The sequence below is a fragment of the Calidris pugnax genome, unplaced genomic scaffold, assembly GCF_001431845.1.
Source record: "Calidris pugnax isolate Ruff unplaced genomic scaffold, ASM143184v1 scaffold71, whole genome shotgun sequence".
Taxonomy (NCBI): domain Eukaryota; kingdom Metazoa; phylum Chordata; class Aves; order Charadriiformes; family Scolopacidae; genus Calidris; species Calidris pugnax.
In genome coordinates this window covers 1,677,857-1,705,847 of record NW_015090882.1, presented here as the reverse complement: position 1 = coordinate 1,705,847, position 27,991 = coordinate 1,677,857, and the positions used below count along the sequence as shown (strand labels likewise).

Here is a 27,991-nt window from a genome sequence, read left to right as displayed (position 1 = left end):
TAGAGACACGTTTTTCTGTGAATGGCAGCTCAAGCCTTTGACAAATAACAAGACAGTGGACACAGAGCTTGAGGATTTTGGTGTGTCACTGAAAGATGGAGCCTTCCTGTAATGATGCTGTATTTTGAAAAGCAAATTATTTCCAATCTTAAAATGGCAAATGCATGTAATTGTTTTATACAATTATGAGAGATGAAAAGAGATAATAAGAATTAAAGTTGTTATTTCAGATTTCTTTATTTGAATTTTTTCCTTTTGGAGCTGTTTATTTTCAGTTTATAGTTTCTGCTGTGTCTCAGCCCTAGAACTGGTATCTCTCAGTCTTTCTTGACTAACTGTTGTTTTTACTGTCACACTATAAATATTATGTGAGAAATAAAGCCATTTTGATTCATAAGGATTTCATGCAAGCATTTTTCCCTGTTTCACTTCAAGGAGTTCATACCTTGAGTTTGTCTTTGAATTTCAACTTCAAAGGCACCTAAAACTGTGATCTGAAATTCAGTCAAGGCTGCAAAGCCTTGCCTTGTTTAAGGTCAAAAGCTCAGGAAAGTGTTGAATTCCCTCACCAAAGCAAAATCAATTCACTGAGAAAAAACTCTTCAGGAACACAGAATTATCTTGTTCCTTTAAGTTCAGCAAAACTCAAACTCATTAAAATTGTCAGCTATGGAGTTACAATCCCCACTAACATAGTCTTGACTCCAACCTCTGTGAGAAATGCCCTGTTATACCCACTGCACAAACATGCTTTGAAAAAAGACACACGTGTTTTAGTGTAGAGTATAACAGCATTTGTTTTGTAAAAATAATCTTATATTAAAGTAAAATGGTACTGAAGAAGTGCTATCTGCACTTTCTGGCTCCACACAATCATGACATCTGCTAAATTTTACAGCATTTCATACAACCCGTAATACTGTTTAAAATTGCTTTCGTCTATTTTTATACCACCCACCAGTTTCCATTCCAGCTTCCCTCCTCCTTTGCAGCATCTCCTTTGTGCTGCCACTGCCACGAAGAGGAGAACCCCGAAGGACCAGGCGTGTGGGAGTGCAGCACCACCACGGCAGAGCTGAGCCCCCAGACCTCGGGACACTATAATTACAACCTTTAGCAAGCTTACAACAAAAACCCTTGTTATTTCCAGCTATGCCTCATACTGAAATGTGCTCTTGTAAATACTGATAGCTATTCCCTGCTCAATAAAGGCAGAGTTAAGGTTGTCTCAGTCTATAGCTTGCTGCTGTAATTTTTGATTTTCGCTCATTTTTGTGCCATTAAATTCTGTGCTCTAGAAAGGCCAGAGACTTGACATATTCTGACAGGATATCTATCAAGTAAATAACTTTCTGCTCACCCTCATTTTGTAAGAAAGAAGACTTCTAGAAGTACAGCAACCCACACAGTAAAAACTAAAATTTTGTTCTTTAAATACAAAAAAGAAAAAAAAAACCACCAAAAGCTAAGCCATCCAAGCTAGAAATTTTGTCTTAATTAAAAAAGTAAATGTTCTTGAACAACGTGTCTCCAAATGACCCGGACAGCTGTAATCCCATACATTTCATCCATTCCATAGCTAAAGACAGGACAATATACTCCAAATCCCTGCTTTGATACTGCAGTCCGGCAGTGCCTTTTACTTGCCTTACTGCACTGTTTTATCCATAAATGGCAGGTGGAAATCCTATTAAGAGAAATGTTCACAGCTCCTTGGATTATTACTTCTTGCCTTTATAATAAATGTGATTTCAGAAGAGTGATGCCATGCATTTGTCCTTGCTACTTCTCTTTGGGACTCAAGAAGAAAGCTAAACTACGTTAGATTATCTCTTAAAAGCTTGTCGGCACACCCAACTATCTTTGTAAAATTTTACACAGCTGTAGTTAAGATAAATAGTAAAGTAATATAAATTTATATCTCTAGAAATCCTGGTTTCACCTGTTCAGAAATATTTTTACTCTATCCTCAATATTAAGAGGTTGTTTGCTAAAGAAAAAGTGGAGTAAAGTAAGAACTGAGTATGTTTTCTGCATCTACTAGATATTTTAGAATAGAGAGATGAAAATCCCACTTCCAGCACATGAGAGAAGGAACAGGAGACACATGCTGCTGACTCAGTATACGTTGTTCAGAACCTATAAAAAGAGAAACTATACCTTTCTCTCTCCTTTCTGTGCTTTAATAGTGTAGGGCGTGTGGAGCTCACAGGAAATATTCTTGGGAAACTCTTAACAACTGAGTGAGTAACTTGATTTTAGAATGGCCAATAAGCAGTATATAAACACGCTTCAGGATTAGCAACCTGAAGCAGGAGCTCTCCCCAGCAGCTCAGGGCAGACTCACTATTTCCATTTGACACTCAAGTGTGCAATCGCTGAGAACGTGTTTGCTCAGCACACCCAGCTAAGGCAGCTCTACTGCTTTGGCCCCTTTGTAGCACAGAGCTACATAAATACACCCCCGTGTGGATATGATGAAGTCAACACCTCCTTTTAGGGTCTTTAAGAACCAGGGAGGAAGATGATAGACTTTTTATTTCAACCAAAAGGCATCAGTTGTCTTTTTTTTTGCTCCAGGGCAATTTTGACATGGCAGGAGGACTCACAGTTATGACAAGTGGCGCCGCTGTACCCGGTCCCATCACAAGTGCACTTGAAGCTGTCCCACGTCTGGGTGCATTTGCCACCGTGTTCACAGTGATTGGGCACACACCTGTCAGGACGAGACGGAAAAAACAGAAAGAAAAAACCTAAATGAGCCGCAAGGTTTACAGACAGCTAAATTGTGAGCTGCCCAAGCAGCGTGTCCTGTCCCTGTCTGGCAATTAATCCTTGTTATTTTAGGCAGATCAACAGCATTCATACCCGAACACACAACTGCACAGGAGATGGTTCGTCGAGGCTCTGCTGCAGCCCTTCTGCCAACAGCCAAAAAGCGCAATAAAGGGGGAATACGTTCACCCCACATAAATCAGAGTTCTGAGCTACGTAGGGCTGGCACTTGGCGGTCACCACAGAAAGAACATCCCAAGTCACACCTCCTCCCCCTGTGCAGGTGGTCCTCAAGGACACCGGTGGCACGACTGACTGGAGGTCAGAGGAAGGAGGGTGCCAGGGGATGCGGGGGAGGCAGATCCCTGCCGGCTGGGGTGGGAATCACTGATGCTGCCTTACCAACATCAGGGTGAAACCTGCAAAACCTTTGTCTTCACAGGGACTTCCCACCCACCTGCTTTTCTTATCCTGCTACGCTGCTGCTGGAGAGTGGAAAGAAGGCAAAAGAAAAAAGTAGAACAGGAAAAAAAAAAAAAAAAGTTGTAGCAGAACATATATTTATTGTTTGAAATACTATCTAAATGTGATTTCAAAGATTTGAGTTTGGCCACTTTCTTTTCTATCAAAGATAGTTAAAAATGGGAATTACCATGTACTTTCACCTTTTAAACTATTAAATTTCTTTTCTTTGACAGGGCTTTGAAATACAATTTCAAAGAGTCTGTTTTTTTCTTACTAAATTCGTTACACTCAGACTCAGTACAGGCTCTGCATTTTTGATCAAGAACTGAAGAAGCTGCTCTTTCATATAGACTTGGCCAAATCTAATTAATGAACTACGCTTTTTATTTTGACATTAAAAATGAAAATTAGGAGACCTCCTATTAGACAAACAAATTAAAACATTTCCATAAATGCGTTACAAATCAAGCCTCCTTATCTCTAAGCTAAATCTGAAGTTCATGGTATTCCTGTGATAGTTAACGATACTCTGTTAAAATAACACCCAGGGACGGCTTTCCTTTCCTAGCTTGCAATTTATTGAAACTGGAAGTATGTGGGTGAGCCCCCCAGGAGCTTATAGTCTCGCATCTCCTCAAGATCCAGTTAACAGCACTGGCACACCCAGAATCATGCATTATGACATTATGCATTAGACACCTGAACATTGTATACTCCCATTTATACCAGATTTCTGTTTTTTTTGCGTGCCGGTGCGAGGAGCTCAGAACATACACAATATAGATGACTTCCATCCTCTATGGGCCTGTAACATTCAAGGCTGCCCATTCTTTCTTTTTCAAGAGATCAGAAAATACTGGCTTGGTTAAAAATGGTGCTCAAAGAAATGCTTTGAGCTTCTTCTGAAGCAAGAAAGAAAGCATTTAAAATTTTGTTGTCACAGTGAGATACAGTGAAACTACCTGAGGCAATTACCGCAGTTCAATAAATTATGTTTTCAACAGGGTTTAAGTGAATTCATTTAGTTTTGTAAGTGTGGCAGGCTAAATGAACAGCCAGAGCTGATGACTGCTATTCGGCTACCAGCTGATGGCTTTATGTTGTCTTCTCAACATCACAGGAGAAAACAAGAGCACATAACAGCGCATTTCTAAACACCCAAATGCTTAACAAATCATATAAATCCATAGCTGGTGGGTACAAGAGAAAGGAAAGCAGACAGTAGTGATGTTTCAAAATACTCTCAAAAAAGTAACTTTTATTCAAGGATATAAACACCTACAAAAGTTCCTAAATCTGAATACGGCTTTGTATTTTTTCCAGCCTTTCAAAATAACTGCTTTTTATGTATTTTCTTCTTCATTTACATTTGAATACACGTTACTTCAGAAGTATTTTTCCGATGACCAAACTGAACATTTTTCTATGTTAATTTCGCCAGCTATTTATATGAAGTCTCATACGTAATGCAAGCAACTATTTTCACATTTCAGTGCAGTATAACTTACTTTTATTGTACCATAACTAGTAAAGATACTGCATTATTCACTATATAACTGAGGTAAATGACTTAATCTCGGGAAATATGAAAAACAGATATTTATCTGTATCATTTAATGAAGCATATTAAGTCATAAAACCAGAGATATTCAGCAAACTCTTTGATGCTGATTTTATACTTCTAGTATGGTGGTTGGACTCGCCTGGTCTGCATCTGCTAAATCTCTTTTTTATTCATCTGTTTTTCCCTGTTCTTAACATGATGCGATTAGAAAGGAGAAGCAAACAATATCTTAGTATTAGTGCTAACTGGGGTTCAAATCAGACAATAGGATCATTTCCTTAAGCCCTCCCTTCACCCTCCATTTTCTGTTAATTTATTTTATGAGATAGAATTATAAGATTTCTTTTCTATTAAATCCATTAGCAAACTGCAACATAATCTGTTGCTCATGTGTCCTCTTTTTGGACAAAGTTTACCTACTATAATGGAGTTTACTGGAAATTTTAGGTAACCAGAATGAAAAAATTGCAAAAAAAAACCCTTTTGAATTTTACAGAGGTATCAAGAGAAATATGATTTTTAACTGTAACTCCATTATCTTTCAAACGCTTTTCTTGCCACAGAGCGATGGTAAAGTACAAATACTGCAGAGAGAGAAGGCACTTTGCCTATATATTTTCATATTCATCTTACTAAGAAAACTCTATTTTTAAAAGTAGAAGGCACTTTGCCTATATATTTTCATATTACTAAGAAAACTCTATTTTTAAAAGCACTTAAGCACATACAATCATATAGTTTATCCACTTTATGCTTATCGTTTAGTATATACACAAAACATACACGCTCAAAACAAACACATGCTCTACTTGCAGTTCATTTCTATTAAAAGACGATGTTTCTAGGCAACCCCATTCCTTAGTCTCCTTTTAGGAATAAGGCTACGTTACATTAAAAAAAAAAAAAACAAAACCAACAACTTCAACACTGCACTTCCCTCCTGAACCAGGCTCTGAAGACAGACCAGTGCCACAAAACAGAGAACTGGAAATAAGTTCCAAGTCACCAGGTTGTGTCCCTTCCCGTTGAGGACACCTCTGTTTTAAGTACTGCTACTTTCAAAATCATGCTGACTCCACCTTGAGAACTGTCTTGCTCTATGGCTCCTTCTGAAAGGCAGGTCTATAACTTCATTCCTTCTAGCATGATACAGTTTTTTTTTTTAATTTCCACCCCAAAAATTATCCATAAAGAGTTTACAAATGCTCTTTTGTTTGATATTTTATTTGGTAACATTCGCCTGTGTCTTAAACAACCTCCGTTCTTCTTCAGGATTTACATCTGATGACTGTAGAGAGCGTTTCCCTCAGCTGCTATTTGTATGAACACGTCTCCTGTTGGAAAATAATTTTGTATTGTTGTTCTTCCTTGTAGCTCTGTTCCCAGTTGCACTTGTGATCTGATGAGTATTCTGGAGGAGGTCTTACAAATGTTTTGTGATTTCAGAGTTGATCAACATTTTTGTATTTCTCTACTGAAATTATTTTCTTGATATATAGCATTTTCCTGACTACCTCAGAATATTGGCTCAAAGTCATCCTGAGATTGCTCAATACATCAAATACCTTCAGCACTTGCCCATCCTTCTTGTCTTCAATCACTTCCAACTAACTGGCTCCATCTTTATACAGAAATCCTCGTTATTGTTTTCAACAGCATTACTCTGTAGCACAACTTCCACGGTGTCATCCAAATTTTCTTGCTTGTTTTTCTAGGCTGAATATGTTCCATCAGCACATTTCATCGAGATATTCCTAGTTTTAAGCCAAGGTCAAAGCATTAAACAGGATCAGCTCTGGCACTGGTGTCCGAGCAGCTCTAATCTCCCAGCCAGCTGTTAACCCATCACTGTGAACTGTGAGGCAATTCCATCTGCCACTTCACTTTGCAATTCCTCTCTCAAACCTCATCTTCTCTGCTTTAGCTAATAATTTCCATCATCACAGTGTATTGTGATCATCTGACAAATGAGATCTATTGCATTCCTTCTGTTTGAGAAGAAACTACTATACTTTATCAGAGGAGATGAGATTAATCCTGAACAAGAGACAGTTGATAACCATCTGCTACATTTTACTCCACCTTCTATTTACTTCCAGGTGTCTAATTACTCTCTCCTTCTTTTCTTCAAAAGCTTAGTAAGACTATTAAAGTCAGATTAATAGGTGTCTAGTGATCTGGATCTCTCTCTCTCCATTTGTTAAACTACATGAGGCTAACTGTCACCTAGAAATACAAAACCATGCTTTTCTGGGGGGGTTGGTTTGATTTTTTTCAGGCTGCAATATGACATGTTAGTATTATGAAACAGGACTGTCTTCCCAATTATTATCTAATTAGTTTTGGTGCATTATTGCTACTCTGTTATCATCCTAAGTAATTGCTATTCCTGCATTTCTTTATTTGCTGATTCCTCAACAATATTTAATCTGAGGAATATTGCTAATATTTCTTTGTAATAACTATACTATAGATATTTTTGCCTCACTTTCAGCTGTGGTAGGAGCCAACTCAAAGACTTTCACCTCGTTTTGTCTTAAATATTGTAACTGTATCTCTAGAATAGTTTGGGGAGGAGAGGTGTTCCTGTTCTCCACAACACAGAACAAACAAATAGACCACATCTCCATTCCTAAATAAAACTTGTGCCATTCCATTCCTTTCCTGCTGATGTTCAACAATGCCCTCCTTATTAAGAGTAGGTATGGGATTTCTCCAAACCACCATGTGGAAAACTGGCCTCTTTCACAGTTTACCTGTAGTCAACCCTGGTTAAAGTTATTTACAACAAATCTGTTTTTATCAACTATCTATGTTTTAAAATTACAGATTGCAACTCTGCTTATGCAGCAGGATGAGGGAAAACTGTATGTTATACTTTTTTCCTTGCTCTCTTCCCAGATATGCTTTGAACAAGGAATACAAGTGGTCTGTCCATGAACTGAAGGTTAAACATTGCCTGAAGATTTAACATTTCCTCAGAGATGCTGTATACAAGCATCTAGCAAACCACTAAGCTTCTCCCCACCCCTAGACTGTCTAAGAGAGAACAAGTCAACCCACCATACTATTTCCAACCAGGAAAACATTAGGAAAAATAAAAGAAGAAAAGGAAAAGGGAACTCATACTGTAAGCATAAGCAGGAGAGTGATATGAAAGACCGATTCTGTGATTCTGTGATTCTGTGATATGAAAGACACGTAAAGAAATGCTCACACCATGTTCAGCAGAAATGAGCAATGGCTGATTTTCAACTGGACAAAACGTTGTTGGAAACAACAAGGTTGAAAAATGTTATAAATCTCCCCAAGGAATGGACAAAGAAGCAATGAGGTTCATTAGTGGTGAAAGGTATTTTAAAAACAACTTGAAATAACATATATTGGGAATGACTTAAGTATGTTTGGTCCTGCCTGAAGGCAGGAGAATGGCCTCAGAGCCCTCTCCAGGCTCCTTTCTAATCCGCATATTTTCATATCCCATAAGTAACAAAAAGCATTTCTTTCAATCTCTTAATTTCTCATTAGATGACTATTTTCTTAGTGTTGGGATTGTGCTATTTCACCTCTCCAAGTCAACAGGCTTTGGTCACTATCTCAGTCTTTTTAGAGGACTATAACCCCAGGACAGGGATATTTAATACATTAGCCAGGTTCCCCAGGCAAATTATGCCCAAGGTATAGAGTAATTGACTCCAACACTTATGTTTTGAGTTCGTTTGAGCAGGAAGATAAAAAGTTATTTTGTGCAGGAAGACTAATGTCCAGATGGCCACACACAGACTGTTAAATAAAGTCTATCAGGACTGAGGAACCATCACAAATCTCACTATTCTCCACTGTGTAGCCCTTTGTTCCCCACCTTTCCCCTCTTCCTTTCTCTTCCTTTCCCTTTTCCCTTCCTTTTCGTTTCCTTTCCCCTTTCCTTCCCTTCCCTTCTTCCCCTTCACACCTCCCATCTCTACTGTAAGTGCAAAATACAGCTCATGAGTAGATATAACCTAAATATAAACTAACTCCCTCTCTATATAAATTAGAAACAACCAAGCCATGAAACACCACCAGAACAAAACATTCACCTGTGCAATTACTCTTCCACCTGAGAGGTGAAAAGGAAGGAACAAACTACACGAGATAGTTGACACATACTGCCCACTTTTGAAGTGAAAAGAACTCAAATGCTAGTGATAATGACAGCAGGAGCATTTCTGTAGAGCAGAACAAAACGTTAAAGGCTTTTTGCAATGGAAAATAAGCTCCTTTGAATTACTCTTAACAGGAATTTCAATTGTTTCCTTCTCATCATCAAATCCCTACCTGACCTTGCTCCTGCTCACACCTCAACTCTCATTTCTCTCGCAAATTGTTTTTGCTCTGCTTTTTTGTTCATTTCTCTGCCTCAAAATAACCATCATTAGTTTGTTCTGAGGGGTCTTAGAGTATTTTTCCAGTAGTCGCCCGTTTTATTGCCTCCAAGCTTCTCTCTAAAATCCTGTGTTACCATTTCTTGGAAAGTTCCTTCAAAATAGATACTGCTATCCTTTTTGAGCACAATGTTCTCTCAGTATCTACCTTCATTTACATCCATACAAAAACTATTAAAATGTGTTTAAAATTTAACCTTTTTTTTTTTTTTTTTTTACTCTATAGGGTTACCTGACTGCTCAAGAAGACCATGACGGATTAGGTCTATAAAACAACATACAAGGAAAGGAAAATTATTTGTAAAAGCAATAAATAATCTTTTCAGCTGGTAGTCTGAATCACTAAATATATGTAGATTACTTAAAAGACCTACCATAAACTAGTAACAAAATCACAAAAATATTCTAAACATATGCATCTGCTTGCAGAGATATTGCTCTTTAATGAGCAACAGAACTCATTCTACTCCTCCTGGTGAAAGCAGTACTAACAATAAGATGAGCCAATTAAGGACACATTGCTATGGCAGGGTGCTACTGTGCCAGCATCAGACTAAAACTACCCATTCCATAGAGAGTCCCTGATTTTCAGAGCATCCTAAATAAAAGTAAAAACGGCTGATCTGACCTTTAAGATTCCTTCTAATTTCTTTCAATGTAATAAGTGTTTAAAGTGACTTTGAAATTTTCGGAGACAGGCTGTGGATCTCATGTGCAAGGCGACACGAAGGGCAGATGGGAAGGACTGTAAAATTAATTCAGATTCACAGTAATTCCCAAACTAGTTTTATTTGCTGCTGACTTCGAACCTAATAGTGCACAGATGCATTTAATTAACAATGGCAGAACTAAACAACCCTGGCAAGAGCTAAGCAATCCTTCCCAAAGCAAGCAGGACTTAGCCTTTCTTTATCGCTTCCTCTAACACAAGGTCTTCATATTTCTTTGGTGGACGTTATCAAACTTGTTCTGTCATGAGATCAAAACAAAATGTTTGGCTCTTTTAAAGACTGTGATTTACAAAGAGGAAATCAATATTAAAATATGCAATGACATTTGGTTAAGCAAAGTTCCTTTAGGGCATATTCCTCGAAAAGGCTGGCAAGCAGTTTTTCAGTGTTATCTTCAGACCAGTGAGGTGCTATTCCAAGCTGTTTGCATTAGAATGATTAATGAAGGAGTAATGCATAAAGAAAAATAATGCAGTTAACTCATTTGGATTAAGTAATCCTCTTGCAGTTTTTACTTCATATATGACAATGTGGAAAGTTATTATTCCCTTCTTTTCCAGTATTTTTAATTTTCAGAGCACTTCATAAATTAGCTCCTTAAAATGAAATTATGCTGGTTCCACTTAAGCAATTGCAGGAACTGAATAACCTATTTTTTTCAGCATTTGTTGCAGAAAACCTCCTGCACCTGTTATGCATAACTTAGGATCTAGGGTGGCTGATGGCCGAACACCTACTTCTGTCCAACCCAAACTTCTGCCCAACCTACTTCTGTGGCAGCAAAGCAGGGGAGGGTGAATGTACCGCAGATGTTAAGGAAGGATTTCCCAGCCCTGGTATCCCTTCTTTCAGTTCCTAGGAATTGTTTCCTGTTAAGAGGAGATCAGCCCTGTGTGGGGCCATGGCAGGGGGCGATGGTGTATTGGGCAGCACTTGTTTAGCTATTCTCCATCTCCTCTGTGGTGGGGCTGGGGGGAACAACAAAATAAACCAGGTGGAAATGGCCCATGGGCCACACCAAGTCCTCAAGCTGTAAACGACGATGTTGTGACAATCTTACAGAGGCAGAGAATAAACCCACAAATTCATAAATAAACAAATCAGTAAAAAGACAATTTTTGTTGCACAATGCTTCAGTCAGCCCACTCGGGACCAGGTCTTCAGCTGGTGTAAACAAGAACATCTACATCTATCTTAAATACTATCTTAAGTCTGTTAAATGGGTCAAAACAAAAGAATAAACTGTTATGAAAGGCCAGCTATTAAATATGATCTATCTCCACCGGCTTTTTGTTTAACTTTTTTCATCACCCTGTGAAGAGCCTTCCCCAGTTAGTAACCAGGTTAAGAACTTCTAGAGCAGATGAGAGCTGCTCCATGTGGCAGGGTTTTTTTGACTGCTGTGTTTGAGTTTACTATTTAGACAAACGTGCAGAAGCAACAGCAGTTAGTCTAACGTAACCGTGCCAATGTGACACAACTCAGCCCTCTTGGGGATTTGAGAAGATGTGTTAAGCACTGAGAACCCACATAAGAATCTCGTGGGTTTTGTTACTAGGTTTCTGAAGAAATCTTTAAACCTTTTCAAGTATTGCACTGTTCAAAATCTGACCGGATCAATTTTGTACTCATGTAACCCACTTCTCTTTTGTTGTTTCAAATAGGTAAAAAAGAACACACTGGCTGGGCTTGAGAACAAACCATGAAATTGATTCTTTGGTGTCTTTTTAATTATTTATTGCTTCTGCATTTTACAGCTTGAATCAAATATGGCTCCTGAGATTTTATGACATCAACTTCCCTCTATAATCCATGTTAGACACTTGGAGAAAATTTCCCCTGTTCTTTAGAAGATTATAATTATCAGAGCACATAGACCAGTGAGCAGCCTACATAATAAGGAACAGTGGCTTCTACGTTCCCCTCTAATAAACACGAGTGATCACGCATTGAATCAGCAGGCAAACACAGAATTTTTTAGAGCTTTGTTTTAAACGAGTTTACGGCCAAATTTATCTTTTGGGAGATAAAGCAAATGATAATTAGAAATCTTTATGTTTCTTCCCATAACATAATGAATTACCCAGTAATAGAGATGATCATACAACTGATGGATGATTTTTTATTAAAAACTCCTTGCCGTGTCAATCAAAACTGGGCATGGGCACACTCCTGAAGTGAAGGGCCTGGAAGACAAATCATATGAAGAGCGGCTGAAGGAGCTGGGACTGTGTAGTATGAGGAAGAGGAGGCTGAGGGGAGACCTCATCACTCTCTACAACTACTTGAAAGGACACTGTAGAGAGGTTGGGGCTGGTCTCTTCTCACAGGTAATTAGTGACAGAACGAGAGGGAACGGCTTCAAGCTCCAACAGGGGAGGTTTAGACTGAACATTAGGAAGGAATTTTTCACAGAGAGAGTGGTCGGGCATTGGAACAGGCTGCCCAGGGAGGGGGGGGAGTCACCATCCCTGGCTGTGTTTAAGGGCCTTTTAGATGCGGTACTGAGGGACATGGTGTAGGGGAGGACTTTGTGGAGTAGGGGAGACGGTTGGACTCGATGATCCCAAGGGTCTCTTCCAACCTCAATGATTCTATGATTCTATGATTTTATGATTCCTCCGCTCCTTGGTGCACACAGATCTTACTTTTTGCATTACATGTTTTGGTCCCTAGTGTCTTCATCTGGGACAACAGCTACCTCACGGTCATCTTCAAATTGGTGATAAGAATCCTGATGCACCATAGGCAAAAAGCATAACCTATTAAATATGTCTTGCTTTGCAAATCTATAGCGTATGAATCACCTTGATGGTCACGGAGCTCTAAGGTGCTATTGACAGAAGTACGGTCTTGGCTCAGCATCCTATTTTACCAGTCTGGCTGTGACATGATGAGATGGAGCTGTATTTCATAAGGGGTAGGTTTTGAGTTGGACATATTGAAAGTCAATGTCCCAACTGTTATTACGGCATTGTGGTGTACAGGGAATTGGAGGTAATACATGATTTAGCACTACTAAAATGATGTTGAACTTGTAAAGTCCGGACTGACAATTTTTTTTTTATTTAAAAATAATACAAAACGGTGGTACTTGTCAAAAACTCACAACAGCAAGTGGTTTTTTACTTGCCTGCCATGAATGACTTGTGATTCACCTAAAACACCATCTTTTTGTACTTTACCACCATTACTCTTGGAAATTTCTTCACTGTGACAGGCTCAATCTGGAAGCTTCTCTCGAAGACCAATTATCTTACAAGCACTGATTTGGAGGTAAAGCTAGGATAAGTTCTGATGTCTTGACAGAAAATTTTAGATTATAAATCGTTAATTCCAATGGATGTTTCCAGTAACCATGGAAGAGTCTGCTCTGTAAGCATGGAAGAAAACACTTTCTGCCTAAACAGTGAAGGTTTTTCCCCTTCAAAACAAAAACATAGTCTTGGCAGTAAAGCAAACCCCGTAGTCTATGCAATGAAGCAAGCATGAAATAGAAGCTAATGTTTCTCTGACATTTAGTAATGACAACTGGTATAAATGCCAGTTTCATTATTAAATGCCTAGCAGAAACCATAAGTCAAGGATGCTAATTTCTCCTGCTTCGGAGAGAAGCTCAACTCTTCCTTATTTCTCAGTAGAACAAAAAGAAACCTACCAAGACTTTTAGTTATCCCAGTGTACCACAGAGGAACAGCTGAGGTCAGCATGCTCTTCTTGCTGTACAACCTCGCAGACTTCTGGTTTCCTAAGTACTAGCAAGGACACACAGACTAGGTTCTCCAAATCATGAATTGAATTTTGCCTTGGATCAGCCACGAATGAATCAGATGCAGACGGCATTCACACAATGGTTTCTTTCTTTCACATGGACTATTCTCCCTGAGCTGACCCACACAACCACAAACCTTAATGATGTGTGTTCATTATTCATTAGAGGCAATGTAAAGTGCATATTCACTTGTAACCCTTTCCCCTTTCTCTAGTCACATTTCCCATCTTTTCAGTTTGCAAGATTTTTGGATCAGAAAAAGGATTTTAATTTATATTAGCACAGGATGTTATCACAGTGGAATTTCCTCCTTATCATTGCAGTCATCAGGAACAACGACGACAATAAATAGTAACGCAGAAATGAATTATCTTTTTGCACTACACTGTTCTCCAAATCGACATGGAGCATATTTATATCACTTGCTTAAATCTACACAATCTGTTTCTACTCCTGTATTGTGATGATTCTGCTATCTACCACAAACAGCAATACGCTCAGCCAAAAAACCATGGATAAAATATGAAGCATATGGGTTCAACTGACTTATCCCCCTGTCCTTTGTGTGTCCTCAGTGCACATCAGTATTATTTTATAGAAGCCCTAAAACATTTTTATAAATTGCAATATAATGAGTGTTGTACTCTCCTTTAAAGACATCAAAAGCAAGGATGTGCCAATGAATTAGCAGCTCTGCTGCAGTGCAGTCGCAGCTCTGTGATAAATATAGTAATACAATGCTCTACTCACAACGTATTATTCAATTCGTTTTCAATTTGCTGAAAACAGATATGTACAGTAAGTAATAAACAATTCATTTATTACCTAGAACTTGTGCAATGAACTCTTTTGAAGGCAGAAGGCTTACTGTTGGAGTAATAAATAGGTGTGAGTACACACACATACATGCATATGAGTTCACACACCTACATTCAATATGCATGAACACACACACATGCTTCTTTCAAGAATGATAACAAATTCAAGCTTCTGAAAATGGGCAGCACTTTCAAGAAAACAATTCATATTAAGAGCAAAACTGCTTTTAAGGAAAATGTGACAATGAGGACACAACTGGTTTAATACATGTACTTAACTGTAAAGATTGTAATGACATGATCCTGGTAGGCTTAATTTTAATTACAAATAGCTCATTGCTGGTAATCTATTATTCTACTTAAATAGTCTTGTGATTACCCTATAGAAAAATTGATAGACTATAATTTAGGGTAGTTTAAAGGCTCTTGATTCTATTTTTCTGCTTTTCGAGCACTGCAGTCTGGGCACCAGAGTTCAGGCTCTGTCAGTATTTCAGTTTATTATAAGCTTTGATTTCTCAAGGGTTTATTTTTCAGTTACAAAAATTTACTCTAGAAATTCAGCACACAAAGCATACGCCAGAAAGGAAACAAATAGTAGCATCCTGCCAGCTCTGGTTCTGAAACAGCTCATGCAACTGGCTCACCACTTAGTATTCCAGGAGGGTAAGGACAGGCTGGTAGATAGTTTTAGAGGTTTTATTTTAAACGGAAGAGGAAAAGAAAGAAAAATCCCTACATAATATTTTGCTTCTGCTTTCCAGACAGTTTGTCGTGAAATTTTGACACTTCCTTGAAAAAGACTGTTCAGAGGAAAGGGCCAGTTTTGATTAATATCTCAACTCAAACAAATGTTGGAAATGTTGAAATTCTTGAAATGTGTCATTTTACATGTTCAAAATGAAGAGTGTCTTTTTATAGTTTAAAATAATTTTTCATTTTGAGTAAGTTAAAATATACTATACCAATGACACTCTACTAAGCCAAGTAATAACACCTTCCAACTCTCTATTTAAAATTGAAAGTATAGTTCCAAATATTTTCCTGAGAGAGCAATGGGTTGGAGCAGTTGAGTGGACCAGCATGGAAGAAAATTGTTGAAGGAACCTGTGCAGCTTTGATAGCTGAACTAGGAATAGGAAGGTAACCTGAAAGTCAGTAGATCTGATATGGTAGCAATCTAAACTGGTTGTGCACCACTGGGTACATCAATGCTAGGAAAAGTTAATAGGAAAAGAAAGAAAATCAGATACAGAGAGAAAGTGTGTGTAGGAGAAAAAAACGTGAGATTAAAAAATTAGGAGAAAAAAAATGTTTAATCGCAAGTGTGAGCACCGTTGGGGGAACCAAACTGTTAGAAAAACAGAAATTGGAGGGCTGCTCAAAGCAAGACAATAAGGAAACAACACAGACTCCAAGCAGGACAGGAAAGAGATGAACTACGGCAATGCCAAGTGCCATTCTTCACACTGTGCACACATCTTCAGATAAGATTGAAAAAGATGGTCAATGCACTAACTTAAATAAAATGGTTTCTCAAAAGTCATTCAGGGGTTGCACCTAAATCACAGAATCATCATGGTTGGAAGGAACCTCTGAGATCACCATGTCCATATACACAAAAAAACACCCAAACAATCTCGGGCACTAGATCATGCCCTGAAATGCCACGTCTACACATTTCTTAGATACCTCCACCTGGGCAGGCTGTTCCAGGGCCTGACCACCCTCTCAGCAAAGTCATTCTTCCTCAGATCTAATCTGAACCTCCCCTGCCCCAACTTCAGACCATTTCCTCTGCTCCTGGCATTATTCCCTTGGGACAAGAGGCCAACCCCCACCTCTCTACACCCTCCTTTCAGGGAGCTGTAGAGGGCAATGAGGTCTCCCCTCAGCCTCCTCTTCTCCAAACTCAACATGCCCAGTTCCCTCAGCCTCTCCTCGTAGGACTTGTTCTCCAGACCCCTCACCAGCTTGGTGATTCTCCTCTGGACACGCTCCAGCACCTCAATGTCCTTCCTGTGGTGAGAGGCCCAGAACTGAACACAGCCCTCGAGGTGAGGCCTCGAGTGAGTAGGTAGACTTACTAAGTCTATTGAGTATTAACTAAAATTTGGTGTTTTCTTGAAGCGGAATTATAAGATAATAGCTCTGTATAATAGTACAGAACACTCACTCTGTAATGAGGGAAGGAATATCAAGAGAAATTTCAAGGCCAGGTTCAACAGGGCTTTGAGTCCCTGGTCTGGTGGGAGGTGTCCCTGCCCAGGGCAGGGGGTTGGAAATTGATGATCTTTCCAACCTGAACCATTCTATGATTCTATGAAATTTGGGGCATGTTAGATTGAAGCAACCTTTGGGACAGACTGCAATTTTGTGAAAATGTTTAAAGCTGAGAATGTGGAAAGAAGACATCCTGGCAAAGGCTGTAAAACAGTTACAACAGCAACTGCTGCACAAGTGTCCAGCATGCAAAAATTCAAAGAGAACTGACAGCAGTCATTAGGACACCTGTTGTCTGGACCAATGAAATCACTGCTGTGGGAAGCGTGAAGGAATATAACTGATTCATTTCCATGTCAGGATGCTTGAACTCGCGTACCAGCACTGAAAAAGATCTCTTTGTCTCTGGTTTTAGTTTTTTTTTTTTTAATTGAAGGTGTTCTGACTGTTTCATGGATATCTGCTAAGGCCTTATATTTACCTTATATCCCCAGATGTGGTACCATATGTACAGAAGAAGAAGGAATAGTGGTCACTGCTGCAAAAATGCTGTATCTTTTCGTTGTTAAACTACTTACAAAGTGCCAGCTATATGATAAACATAGTGTGGGTCTTGCAGAAAACTTCCTTTTTAGCAACGATTTTGATATTGAAATATTACACAGTTACCCATGAAAACAAAAACATAGATTCACTTGCCAGAAAAAGTTTCTGCTTTATGTTCAATATTAGTGAGATAAAACATACCCAGTTACAAAGTATTAATCACTGCATGCACAGATATTATAAACATGTTGTCCTAATTTCTTTATAGTTTTTTGCAATGCATGCAACTGCTCAAGTAAAATTAAATCACCAACCATCACTATTTACATTTCAATACAATATGGACATGAACATTATAGTGCTTAGAGACATGGTTTAATAATGTGGGGGTTTTTTGGGTTTGTTTTTTTTTCAACAGAGTTAGGTTGATAGTTGGACTAAATGATCTTAAAGGTCCCTTCCAACCTAGACAATTCTATGATTTTATTAAGATTATTGTAATGTAAGATTAAAGTAGCTAATGGTATGTATTACTAAAATAATCCAAGATGAACGATAAGTAAAAAAGATCATTATATACACAATGTGGATCTTGCAGGAAAAAAAGGCTTATTAAATTTTTCTGATGATGGCTGGTTATTTGCCTTTCAGTAATAGCCTTCCTCAGTCTTTTGTTCACTATAAATCACATTAAACAGAATGGATAACTGTTTCAGTTTAGTATCCTTAAGCAGATAGGCTGTCCATTTCATTAATGGCTTTACTTACAAATACCTTTTTTTTCTCCTAAAATTTTAGTCTGTCTGGGTAGTGCTCACCCCTTAACTTTAGCTCGGTGAAAACATGTTGGCAATCCAGGACAATTCTGCTTCATCTCCCTGTTATACAAGAGATTGGAAAGAAATGCTGAAATAGGATCTTCCTGTGGTCAAGTCTTTTCTCACTGAATGTTGATGATGCCAAGAGCATTGTAGCTCTTCACTCTTTCCTGAGTGATTTGCTCACATTTATGTGGAGCAGGCAATGCCGAGACAAGTTATCCCAGATATTCCCTCATGCCTGCGCTGAGCCGTAGGTACAACATAATAAATATGACAAGTTGTGACAAAAGGTCTCCGTTGCAATACCCTCTGGTCATGCATACATGAGTCTTTCTTCCACCCCTTTAATTTTCCTCAAATATTTTGACTCACTCCATGCTTCCAGTCTCACGTGAAAATGCACCTCACATTCTTTCCATTTTGTTCTCCTGACCTGACTTGATTTTAAGTCCTCATTAGGAAACAATTCTTCACAGAGAGAGTGGTCGGGCATTGGAACAGGCTGCCCAGGGAGGTGGTTTAGTCCCCATCCCTGGATGTGTTCAAGAACCGTTTAGATGTGGTGTTGGGGGATATGGTGTAGGGGAGAACTTTAGAGTAGGGTGGATGGCTGGACTCGATGATCTCGAGGGTCTCTTCCAGCCTAGATAATTCTGTAATTCTGTAATTACCAAATGTACTGCTCTGTTCCCATTCCCCAGATTTTGAAAAAGTCCTGTTTTCTCCTGCTCTCCTAGTTGAAGTCCTGGTGAATGTTAAAAATATTAGCAGTGTTTCTAGCCAACTTGGTCTATTACTCCAGGCGTGTAATTACCATCAGATACACTTCTCTCACTGCTAGGAATATTCGTATCAGTAAAAAAGAATCCTGAATAATATCATAAAAATCTTTGTGGAATCCAACATTTTTTTAATGTCATTGAATGTATTTACAGGGTGTCCTCAGATATGCATAATTTACTCATGTCCTTGCATTGAAGCAATAAGTCTACAGGTGGATTATGTCTTAGAGTGCTAATGCTTAGGACGTAGCCTGGGTACTAATGCTCTGCTGCAGCCACAAAAAGTGTTTCTGGATCAAGGACAAAGCAAACCCTATGACTCAGCATTTATAAATCTGACCTGGTGAAATTAAACTAGGATTTTGTTATTTAAGTGAATTTGTCCAACAGAAATATGCCAATAAAGCTTGGAAAGTCTCTTGTGAAATCCAGTCATTGTATAACTCTTGACTGAAAGGGGATTTCTGAGACAGCTTTCCTGGTAGGTGCCCATGGTTCCTGGCTTTGATGAACAAGGACCTACAGCCAGTTCTGCAAAAGAAAGCTGAAAAGGCAAATAAGGACAGATTTCTACGGAGGTAATTCAGAAAGTTGTCCATTATCAGGAAATGTTCCAGTTTTGGAAAAAATACTTCTTATTCTCTTTCATGATCACTGTAGCAGTTGCACATTTAAGGGTTTCATGGGAAGATACTTTTATTTTCTTTCCAGTGTTCAGATATGGAGCTTTGAATCAAGGTCATACTGAGCAATTTCATCCTGTGGCATGGTACAGCTATTCTTTATATTTTTTAGGATAAAATTATGAAATAAATGGTATTTTAAAATGTTGATCAATCAAGATATGCTAAACAGTCTGCACTTAATCCTTAGACTTTCATAAACCCCAATTTTGGTGGATGGCAGTCCACCTTAGAAATCAGGGACTTGACCGACCCATGTCAAACCCACTTAAGAAGAATTCCTCATACTTAAACTGAGCCTGGCTACCATGGATGGTAAGTTTAAAGCTTCAGTTCAAAAATACAGTAAACTAACATTTAATGACTAGAGATTACAATTTCTCTAATACTTCAAAACAAAAAATACCGAGCAATGAACGGAATGGAACGGAATGGAACAAGTGTGAATGCGGTAACCTGCGTGGCTTTCTGCTCCAGTCTGTCAGATAGCACATCAAACTTCCCAAACAATACTTAAAATGTGAATATCATTTTCAAAATACTATTAGCAGTACTCGCAATTAACTTATTCTAATGACTTATAAGAGTTTGCTCATCTTTGACTTTTTCCCTAAAAATCAAGAGTCTTAAAAGCCTTAGCCATTTATTTGTGAATATTGGTTCCTATCTTCACACTTCAAATAGACCACGTGCTTCTTCAAGCTATATGACAAGTGAACAAGTGTTATCTCTTATTTATACAGTATTCTATAATGAAAGCCTGAAGTGTGACTTCATTCCATCCCAGTGGAGCAACTTCTGCTGCCAGACACACACGTGCAGAGCTCCAGGTCTTAAGGCCAGTGCACAGCTAAGCTGAACTGATTCATATGATACAAATGAAAGCACATTTTTAAGTTAAAGTGATAGAATAACAACCCAAAAATCAAGCTGGTACTGTTGCCCTTAAAGCAAATGTCAGTTTTGCAGCAGTATTTAATGGTAACAGGGCCAGGCTGAAATTGCTAGCAGGCCTAGAAAACTTGGAACAAAATACTCTTACTGATTTTAATGATGTATAAAGTTTAATACTTAATGTTTTATTAAATTTTTTTTAAAAAAAGGGATGGGAATTATTAGAAAATGGAGAAAATGTAAGTTTGCTAGAGATGTATGCCTTTGATGAGGAGTATTACTGCATATACTTTCAACAGTGAGTTATACTGTGACTGGGCTACTTGATACCTTCAAAGAGATATTTTACCAGAAAAATGCTGAAAAATACTGGTTTTAGCTACTCTGTGAGAGGAAATTTTATATTCTTTAGACTTTGACAAAACTCCAGCTGTATACAGCTATTGCACAGATACCAAGTTCAAGAGCTGCATGCATATCTTTCTTACAAATAGAAAGTAGATGCAATTAAAAATAATATCATTATGTGGAAACATCATTCTTTGTCTGTCACTTCCATATAGAAATGTAGAGCTTAAAACTTGAAGTGTGAATGTGTGGGAAGAATGTGTGGGAACCCACAGAATGCCTTTTGCTTCTTCATGACCCCACACTGGTGGGGTCAGCGTGCAGGTCACTGGAAAGCACTTCAGTATATACCTCCATGCTCTGGATTTATTTGATTTACGTTATGCTAAAAAAAAAAAAAAGCCCAGATACCTTCCAAAAGATTTAGCATTTACCCTAAATCTGTCTCTTCCTTCACAGGTCTTCTTGCTCCTTTCTTTAACTTCCCTTCTCTTATGCTTTGCTATTGTGGGGAAAGACAGGGAAATGTTTCTCCTTTGCACCAGAAAGTGTTGCTGGAGACAGAGGCTGACTGCCTCCTTTGGAGCTCTTCAGTGGTACCAATAGGATGCCATGGATGTGGCTACCTTTCCCTTGTGTGCAAAATACCTGTCAAGTGTCCCCAGAGAATTAGGGTGGCCTTATGGGCATTGCCTGGTAACAAACACAGTTGCAGAGACGTGTAGCTCTTTCCCTTTGCCCCTGCAATGGCTTTAACTCTACCTGTTTACACGGTTAGTTTAAAACACAGTTTGTTTCAGCAAGAGGGTTTTGATGCTTGATACTTTATGAACTGTAAGAAGCAACACCGCCAGAACTGCAGAAGTGCAAATGAGCTGTGTCAATCCATTTCTCCACCAAAGGAAACCTATCTTGTAACTACAGCACTATGCTCCTGATTTTAGATAATCCAGCGGTGCCCGTGTTAGTCTGATTCTCTCGTGAGCCACTTCCTTTCATTACACGACGAGACTCTTAGCAGTTTTGGGTCCTCACAGCACTGTCAAACACATAAAAGCCAAACCTTCACAACACGTTACAGATCAAAAGAGATAAATCAGCCACCAAAACCTGCTTGAAGTTTTGTAAGCTGCTCCGAAAGATCTTTATAGTGAGTCACCAGTTTTGCAAACATAGGTCACATTTAAATTATGAACTAATGCATTATTTATACTGGAGAGATTGTAGCTCAGAAATCACAGCTACAAACAGGAGAAAGGTCTATGCAAGAGCAGTGGAATTATACTGCAATTTGCTCAGCTACAAAGATAAATTATTTCTAAGCAATATATATCATAAATAGCGGTGCTACACAAATAAGCTGTCCCTAAATTACACTGGAACAGGACAAAATGCTACCAATTTCAGTGAAAAACTGAGTGTGGTTTACAAGATAATGACAGTCCGCACAGACAGAAGAATACATGGTTCCCAGTGGACTACAAACCACAACTTAAGCCAGAAGTTCCTTTGACAAAACTGATTGCTAGAATTCTGAAGGAAGAGTCATAAAACCATGAAATAAAAATATTAGCCATTATCAGGTTTAAATTGAAAATCTGTGATGTAGCAAAAGTATGTTTATCATGCATGAAGAGAGAGAATACTAGAGAACATGTGATCTAGAAAAAGACAAATAACAAAATTAAAGAGAATTTTGCTCTAAAATAATATTTTCCCACCCTCCCAACCTGCCAAAGCCATCTCTTTTTCAGGCTGAACAGTCCCAGCTCTCTCAGCCTTTCCTCATAGGAGAGATGTTCCAGTCCCTTAATCATCTTAGTGGCCCTTTGCTGGACTCTCTCCAGTACCTCCACGTCTCTCTTGTACTGGGGGGCCCAGAACTGAATACAGTACTCCAGGTGTGGCCTCACCAGTGCTGAACAAAAGGGAAGTATCACCTCCCTCACCCTGCTGGTGATACTCCTAATGCAGCCCAGGATACTGCTGACCTACTTTGCAACTAGGATGCACTGCTGATTCATAGTCAGCTTGGTGTCCATCAGGACCACCAGGGCCTTTTCTGCCAAGTTGCTTTCCAGCTGGTGAGCCTTCACCTTGTACTGGTTCATGGGGTTAATTCACCCCAGGTTCAGGACTTTTCATTTACCATTGTTGAACATCATCAGGTTCCTGTCAGCCCACTTCTCCAGCCTTCTGAGGTCTCCCTGGATGTCAGCACAGCCCACTGATATGTCAGCCCCTCCTTCCTATTTTGTATCATCTGCAAACTTGCTGAGGGTGCTCTTTGCCCCAGAACCCAGGTCATTAATGAAAATGTTAAATGGTATTGGCCTCAGTATAGCTGGGGTATCAATCAAGTGACCACTAGTCACTTGCCTTCAACTGGACTTCTTGGTGGTACTGATCACAACCATCTGAGTGCAGCCCTTAAACTTGTTTTCAACCAATCTCACTATCTACCTATCCAATGTAAATTTCCAGCTTGTCTATGAGGATGTTATGGGACACAGTGTCAAAGGCTATACTGAAGACAACATAATAACCTTGTCGACTAAGCCAGTCACCTCATTGTAGAAGGCCATTAGGTTGATGAAGCATAAAGACTTCCCCTTCATATACCCACGCTGACTCCCCCCAATGGTCTTCTTGTTCGTCATACGTTTGGAAATGGTCCTCAGGAGGATATTCTCCATCACCTTCCCAGGGACTGAGGTGTGGCTCACTAGCCTTTAGTTCCCAGGATCTTCCTTCTTATCTTTCTTGAAGATAAGAGGGACATTTGCTCTCATCCAGTCTTCTGGAACTTCTCCCAGTTGGCACAGCCTTTCGAAATCGATTGAGAGTGGCCTGGCAGTGATATCAGCCAGTTGCCTCAGCACTTGTGAGTGCAAGTCATGAGGCAGACATCTACATCCAATTTGTTACAAGCGCTCTCTAACCTGGTCCTCCTCCACGGAGGGTAAGTTTTCCTTTTTCCAGAGTTTACTTCTGGTCTGAGGCAGCCAGGATTCCTGATGGCCAATTTTACTGGCAAAGGCTGAGGCAAAGAAGGCATTCAGTACCATGGCCCATTCCATGTTATTTGTCCCCAATTTTCCTACCCCATTCAGCAGTGGGCCTACATTTTCCCTAGTCCTTCTTTTGCTGTTTAGGTACTTGTAGAATCCTTTCTTCTTGCCCTTGTTGGCTGTTCCCACCAATAATTTCACACATGATTCACACAAACATACTAAGACTTGTAGCTATTTTCCTCATAGGTTTGAAAAGACATTATTTCCTTCCTTTTAAATCTTGAGAGGCCCTCAGATGAGGGTCTCTGAATCTGAGAGAATTTGTAAGGGCCTCATGTGAGCCAGGACTCCTACTAGACTAGAAGTAATGTATCATACAGTCATAAAAGGCCAGTGACTGAGAATCCTGGAGTTACCCAACAGTGATACATGAGATCACATTGTTTACACCAGGCTCTCAACAGGATTTAATTGAATGAAAACAATGTAATATGTGCTGTCAAATATTGGCTGTAAAGCAAAGCCCAGGATGCATAATTAATTTTACTCAAAAAGAAAACTACAGATAAAGAAACTAGCACAAGAAGTCAGTGCTGCAAAGTGAAAGGCACATGGGAAAATAAGAATGGCAGATAAGAGTTACTGAAGTTGGGACACATAGCTTAATTATGCTATCCTCATGAAAAATACCACAAGATCATTAGCAGCCAGCAGGGATAAGTACCTCAGTTTTATTACTCAGAAGAAGCATTCAAGATATGTGAACATATGCTTTAAAATGTCAGTGCCTCATTCCGACCTCTTCTTAGGCTGTCATAATTTGTTACTCTTATATCCTAATACATTTTAATTTCTGCCATGTTCTGGAAACTTCCTACAGCTCAATATTCACAATAAAATCTTGAAATGTACATGGTGTCAAAGGATCTCACATTAATTCCCAAATACGCTGTTCTAATAAAATTTAGGGCTGTAACCTAATTCATAGACATGGGTTAGATTTCCATCTACGACTACGAAGAGGCTCATGAGCCACAGGATGCCCACTGGCCATTCTGGTGCTACTGCTGCCATACCCTGGTCCTGTGGGGCTCTCCAGGAAGGTGGCCAAGGGGGGGAATGTTCAAATTAAGCTTTTAAAATGACTCCACTCCCCGTTGTTGTCTGAGGTGTGCCAATGCAGCACTCCAAACAGGGCCTCCTCTGTCACGACATTGAACCAACAAACCAGTGAGTAACACTTCCCTCACGCTTCCCTTGTCTGAGCTGGAGCCTGGAGGAAGAGAGTAATGATCAAAAACCATGATACCAAGCACCCAGCTCTTCTCACAGACTGTGGTCACAAACAGAGTCTGCTATAAGCTCTGTGTCCCTTTTTGGTCCACTGCAGGCACAACAAAGCATCTGGAGAGAATCATAGAATCTCATGCCTTCTACACCTTGGTGAATCTGGGAGCATCCCATTTCCCAGACATGGGCTGTCAAGTCTGAGCTGCCAACATCAGGGTGCAAAAAGGTTCACAAAAGATGATTCTGTGCCACAAAACGATGTGGACAATGGACAGAAAGCACGCAGGCTTCCAGGATCTAATCTGCCCACTTGGTCCAGGCACCCAGCACCCAGCACCCAAAGCCTTCCAGAGACTGACTCTCCAACCACTTCTGGGCTCACTCTGAAAGTGTCAGATTTCTCTCCTTTTCACTTCCTAGTGTATACTTTTTTCACATATCCTGATTTTTATTTCAATGAAAGAGATCTAAATAGAAACTTCTGCAGTTATAAGGGGCAACCTTGTTGCAGAAGCCTAAATGGTTTAATTTGCCTTCAACAAATCGGTAGATCCAAAGTAACAGCTTTGGTACATTTTAAACTATCTGCCACCTGCACATGCTCCTCCCTCCCCTGCCTTTTTTCACCCAGAAAGATTTACATCTTGGTACACTGCAAATATGGCTGACTTTTGAGAGGCGTATATAAATCTAGTCCACCAAGATCTCTCTCACCGTATGGCATAGTCATTTTTTGTGCATAGCAATAAGTACAGCTTCACACACAAAAAAATTCGGGTCTCTTCTTTCCATCCTTCGATGAAGAAAGAAAGAGTTCACCTGACTACTATCTGCTTTGAAAAATATCGAGACTATTACAGTAGAGCACACCCCACAGAATATTGTGAACAGAGACAGATGAGTATCCAAGACCACATCACTTTGTTCAATTATGAACATATCCACTTACCACAACCCCTTTGCAACATTTTCTAGGTTTAGGATAAGACACTGCAATGGAAGGTTTGAGAGTTAGCAGTAGAACTTAAAAAAGGCAAAAATGTATTAGAGATTTTGGCATTAAATCCCCATCATACCTAAATATAGCCCATTTCTACCTTTGTATCAAATTCTAGCCTTTCAAAAGAAGTAGCCAAATATGCACCATGCCTATAATTACCTTAAGCAAGTGAAATCATGCTAAATGCTGTACTTAGGGAAAATTAAACTAGCTCCTTAAAAATTCCTTCTTTTTCTGCTGTAAAAGAAACCATAATGTGGTGGGGCTCTTTCAGTGACATCTCAGAACTGTATTAGATACAAGACCCTGTAGAGAGGAGCAACCCCAAATAGCTTCTCTCCTGCGGGCTGATTAGCTCAGACAGACCGAGGAGGCCATAGGAAACCTGAACTGACAGGTCTCGATGCCATCTGCAGCTCTGGAGGAGGGGGAGGCAAACAACTGATCCTCAGATAGACTCAGGTGTGGAGAAAAGCCACCCACCTGCAAGTGACTGTGTGCGGGGTGAAGCTGGGCAGGCAAGCTCTCAGTGTACTCACATACACCATCCATCACCCACCCATGGTATGAAGCTGGTTAGCCAGAGGACAAGACAGCATAGCTCCTGGGGATGCCTCGTTTCTCTCATCCTGAAGGATTATTTTCTTTGATGGAAGGATACTGATTAGATCCCAGCTGATTCGGTGGGGATTATGGGAACCAATACCAGGACACAGATGTCATCACCTCTAGTTAAATTTCATGCTCTTTCATTCACATCTTCAGAGTTCTGCTGGGAAATCGTTTCCTACTGTATATCAGTGGCCTCTTTAGCCAAAAACTTTGAGGTCAATATTAATGTTGATAAATTCTTCTGGTTCAGAGGAGAGTAACATTCCTTCTGCCCAAAAGGTTTTCTCAGCAATCTCTCATGTCACCTTTCTGTTTAATGAGCAAATGAATAAGGGAGAGTGTTACACGATTACTTTTATATCTTTATAAATAGTTCCTGAATTTTCCAGAGTTCAGCAGAGGTACAGAAACTAGGAGATCAAACTGACTTAGGAACAAACGAACAAAAAATGGATTTCATGTGACAATACAGTGGAAGTATTTAAAAGGAAACAGTGGGATCCTGGTGGTACCTTCTGTTGGGAACTTAGGAAACCTCTTTATCAGTGAAGTTCACGTTCTCAATGCAATGCCCAAACCACCGTTCTCCTGAAGTTTCAAATGACACAAGTCCTAGCTAGAACTGATTTCTCCCATTTATGGCTGAATGGCCCATTTATCTTTTAATATTAAACTCTAAAAAGTTATTTGAATTTCTCTGCAAGAGAACTAATTTCAACATGTTGCCAGGAGGATATCCTGGAAAATCATCTGTAGAATTTGCTTACTTTAGAATGGGATAACTTATTTTGTAAGTGGGAGAAGTTATTCAAGTGATAAAATGCTTCTCAATAAAAAAACAGCTCCATGACTATACAACAAAGGGTAACAAACCAGCTCATCTCTTGCTGGAAAGTATTCTTGGAAAACTTTCCGTAAGTAACAGCTTAGTGTTGAAAAGCAGCCCAAAAAGGCACATAGAATGCTAAGAATTACCAGAGAATGGAGCTCAGTATGTCAGAGGAGGTCATTCGGCCCCTCTACTCTGCACTGGGGAGGCCACAACTGGAATACTGCGTCCAGTTCTGGGCTCCCCAGTTCAAGGAAGACAGGGAACTGCTGGAAAGGGGACAGCAGAGGGCTACAGAGATGATGAGGGGCCTGGAGCATCTCCTTTATGAGGAGAGGCTGAGGGACTTGGGGCTTTTTAGTCTGGAGAAGAGAAGGCTGAGGGGGGATCTGATCAATGA

At 39.5% G+C, this 27,991-nt stretch overlaps 1 protein-coding gene across 1 annotated transcript in view; it reads right to left on the bottom strand.

Annotated features, from left to right (window-relative positions):
* Positions 1–27,991, bottom strand: part of CNTNAP2 (contactin associated protein-like 2) — a 1,244,457-nt gene that overhangs the window by 410,522 nt on the left and 805,944 nt on the right. The window contains exon 11 of the mRNA XM_014946966.1: positions 2,610–2,716. Coding sequence (XP_014802452.1) covers positions 2,610–2,716 — 107 coding nt within the window. The remainder of the gene's footprint in view (positions 1–2,609; positions 2,717–27,991) is intronic.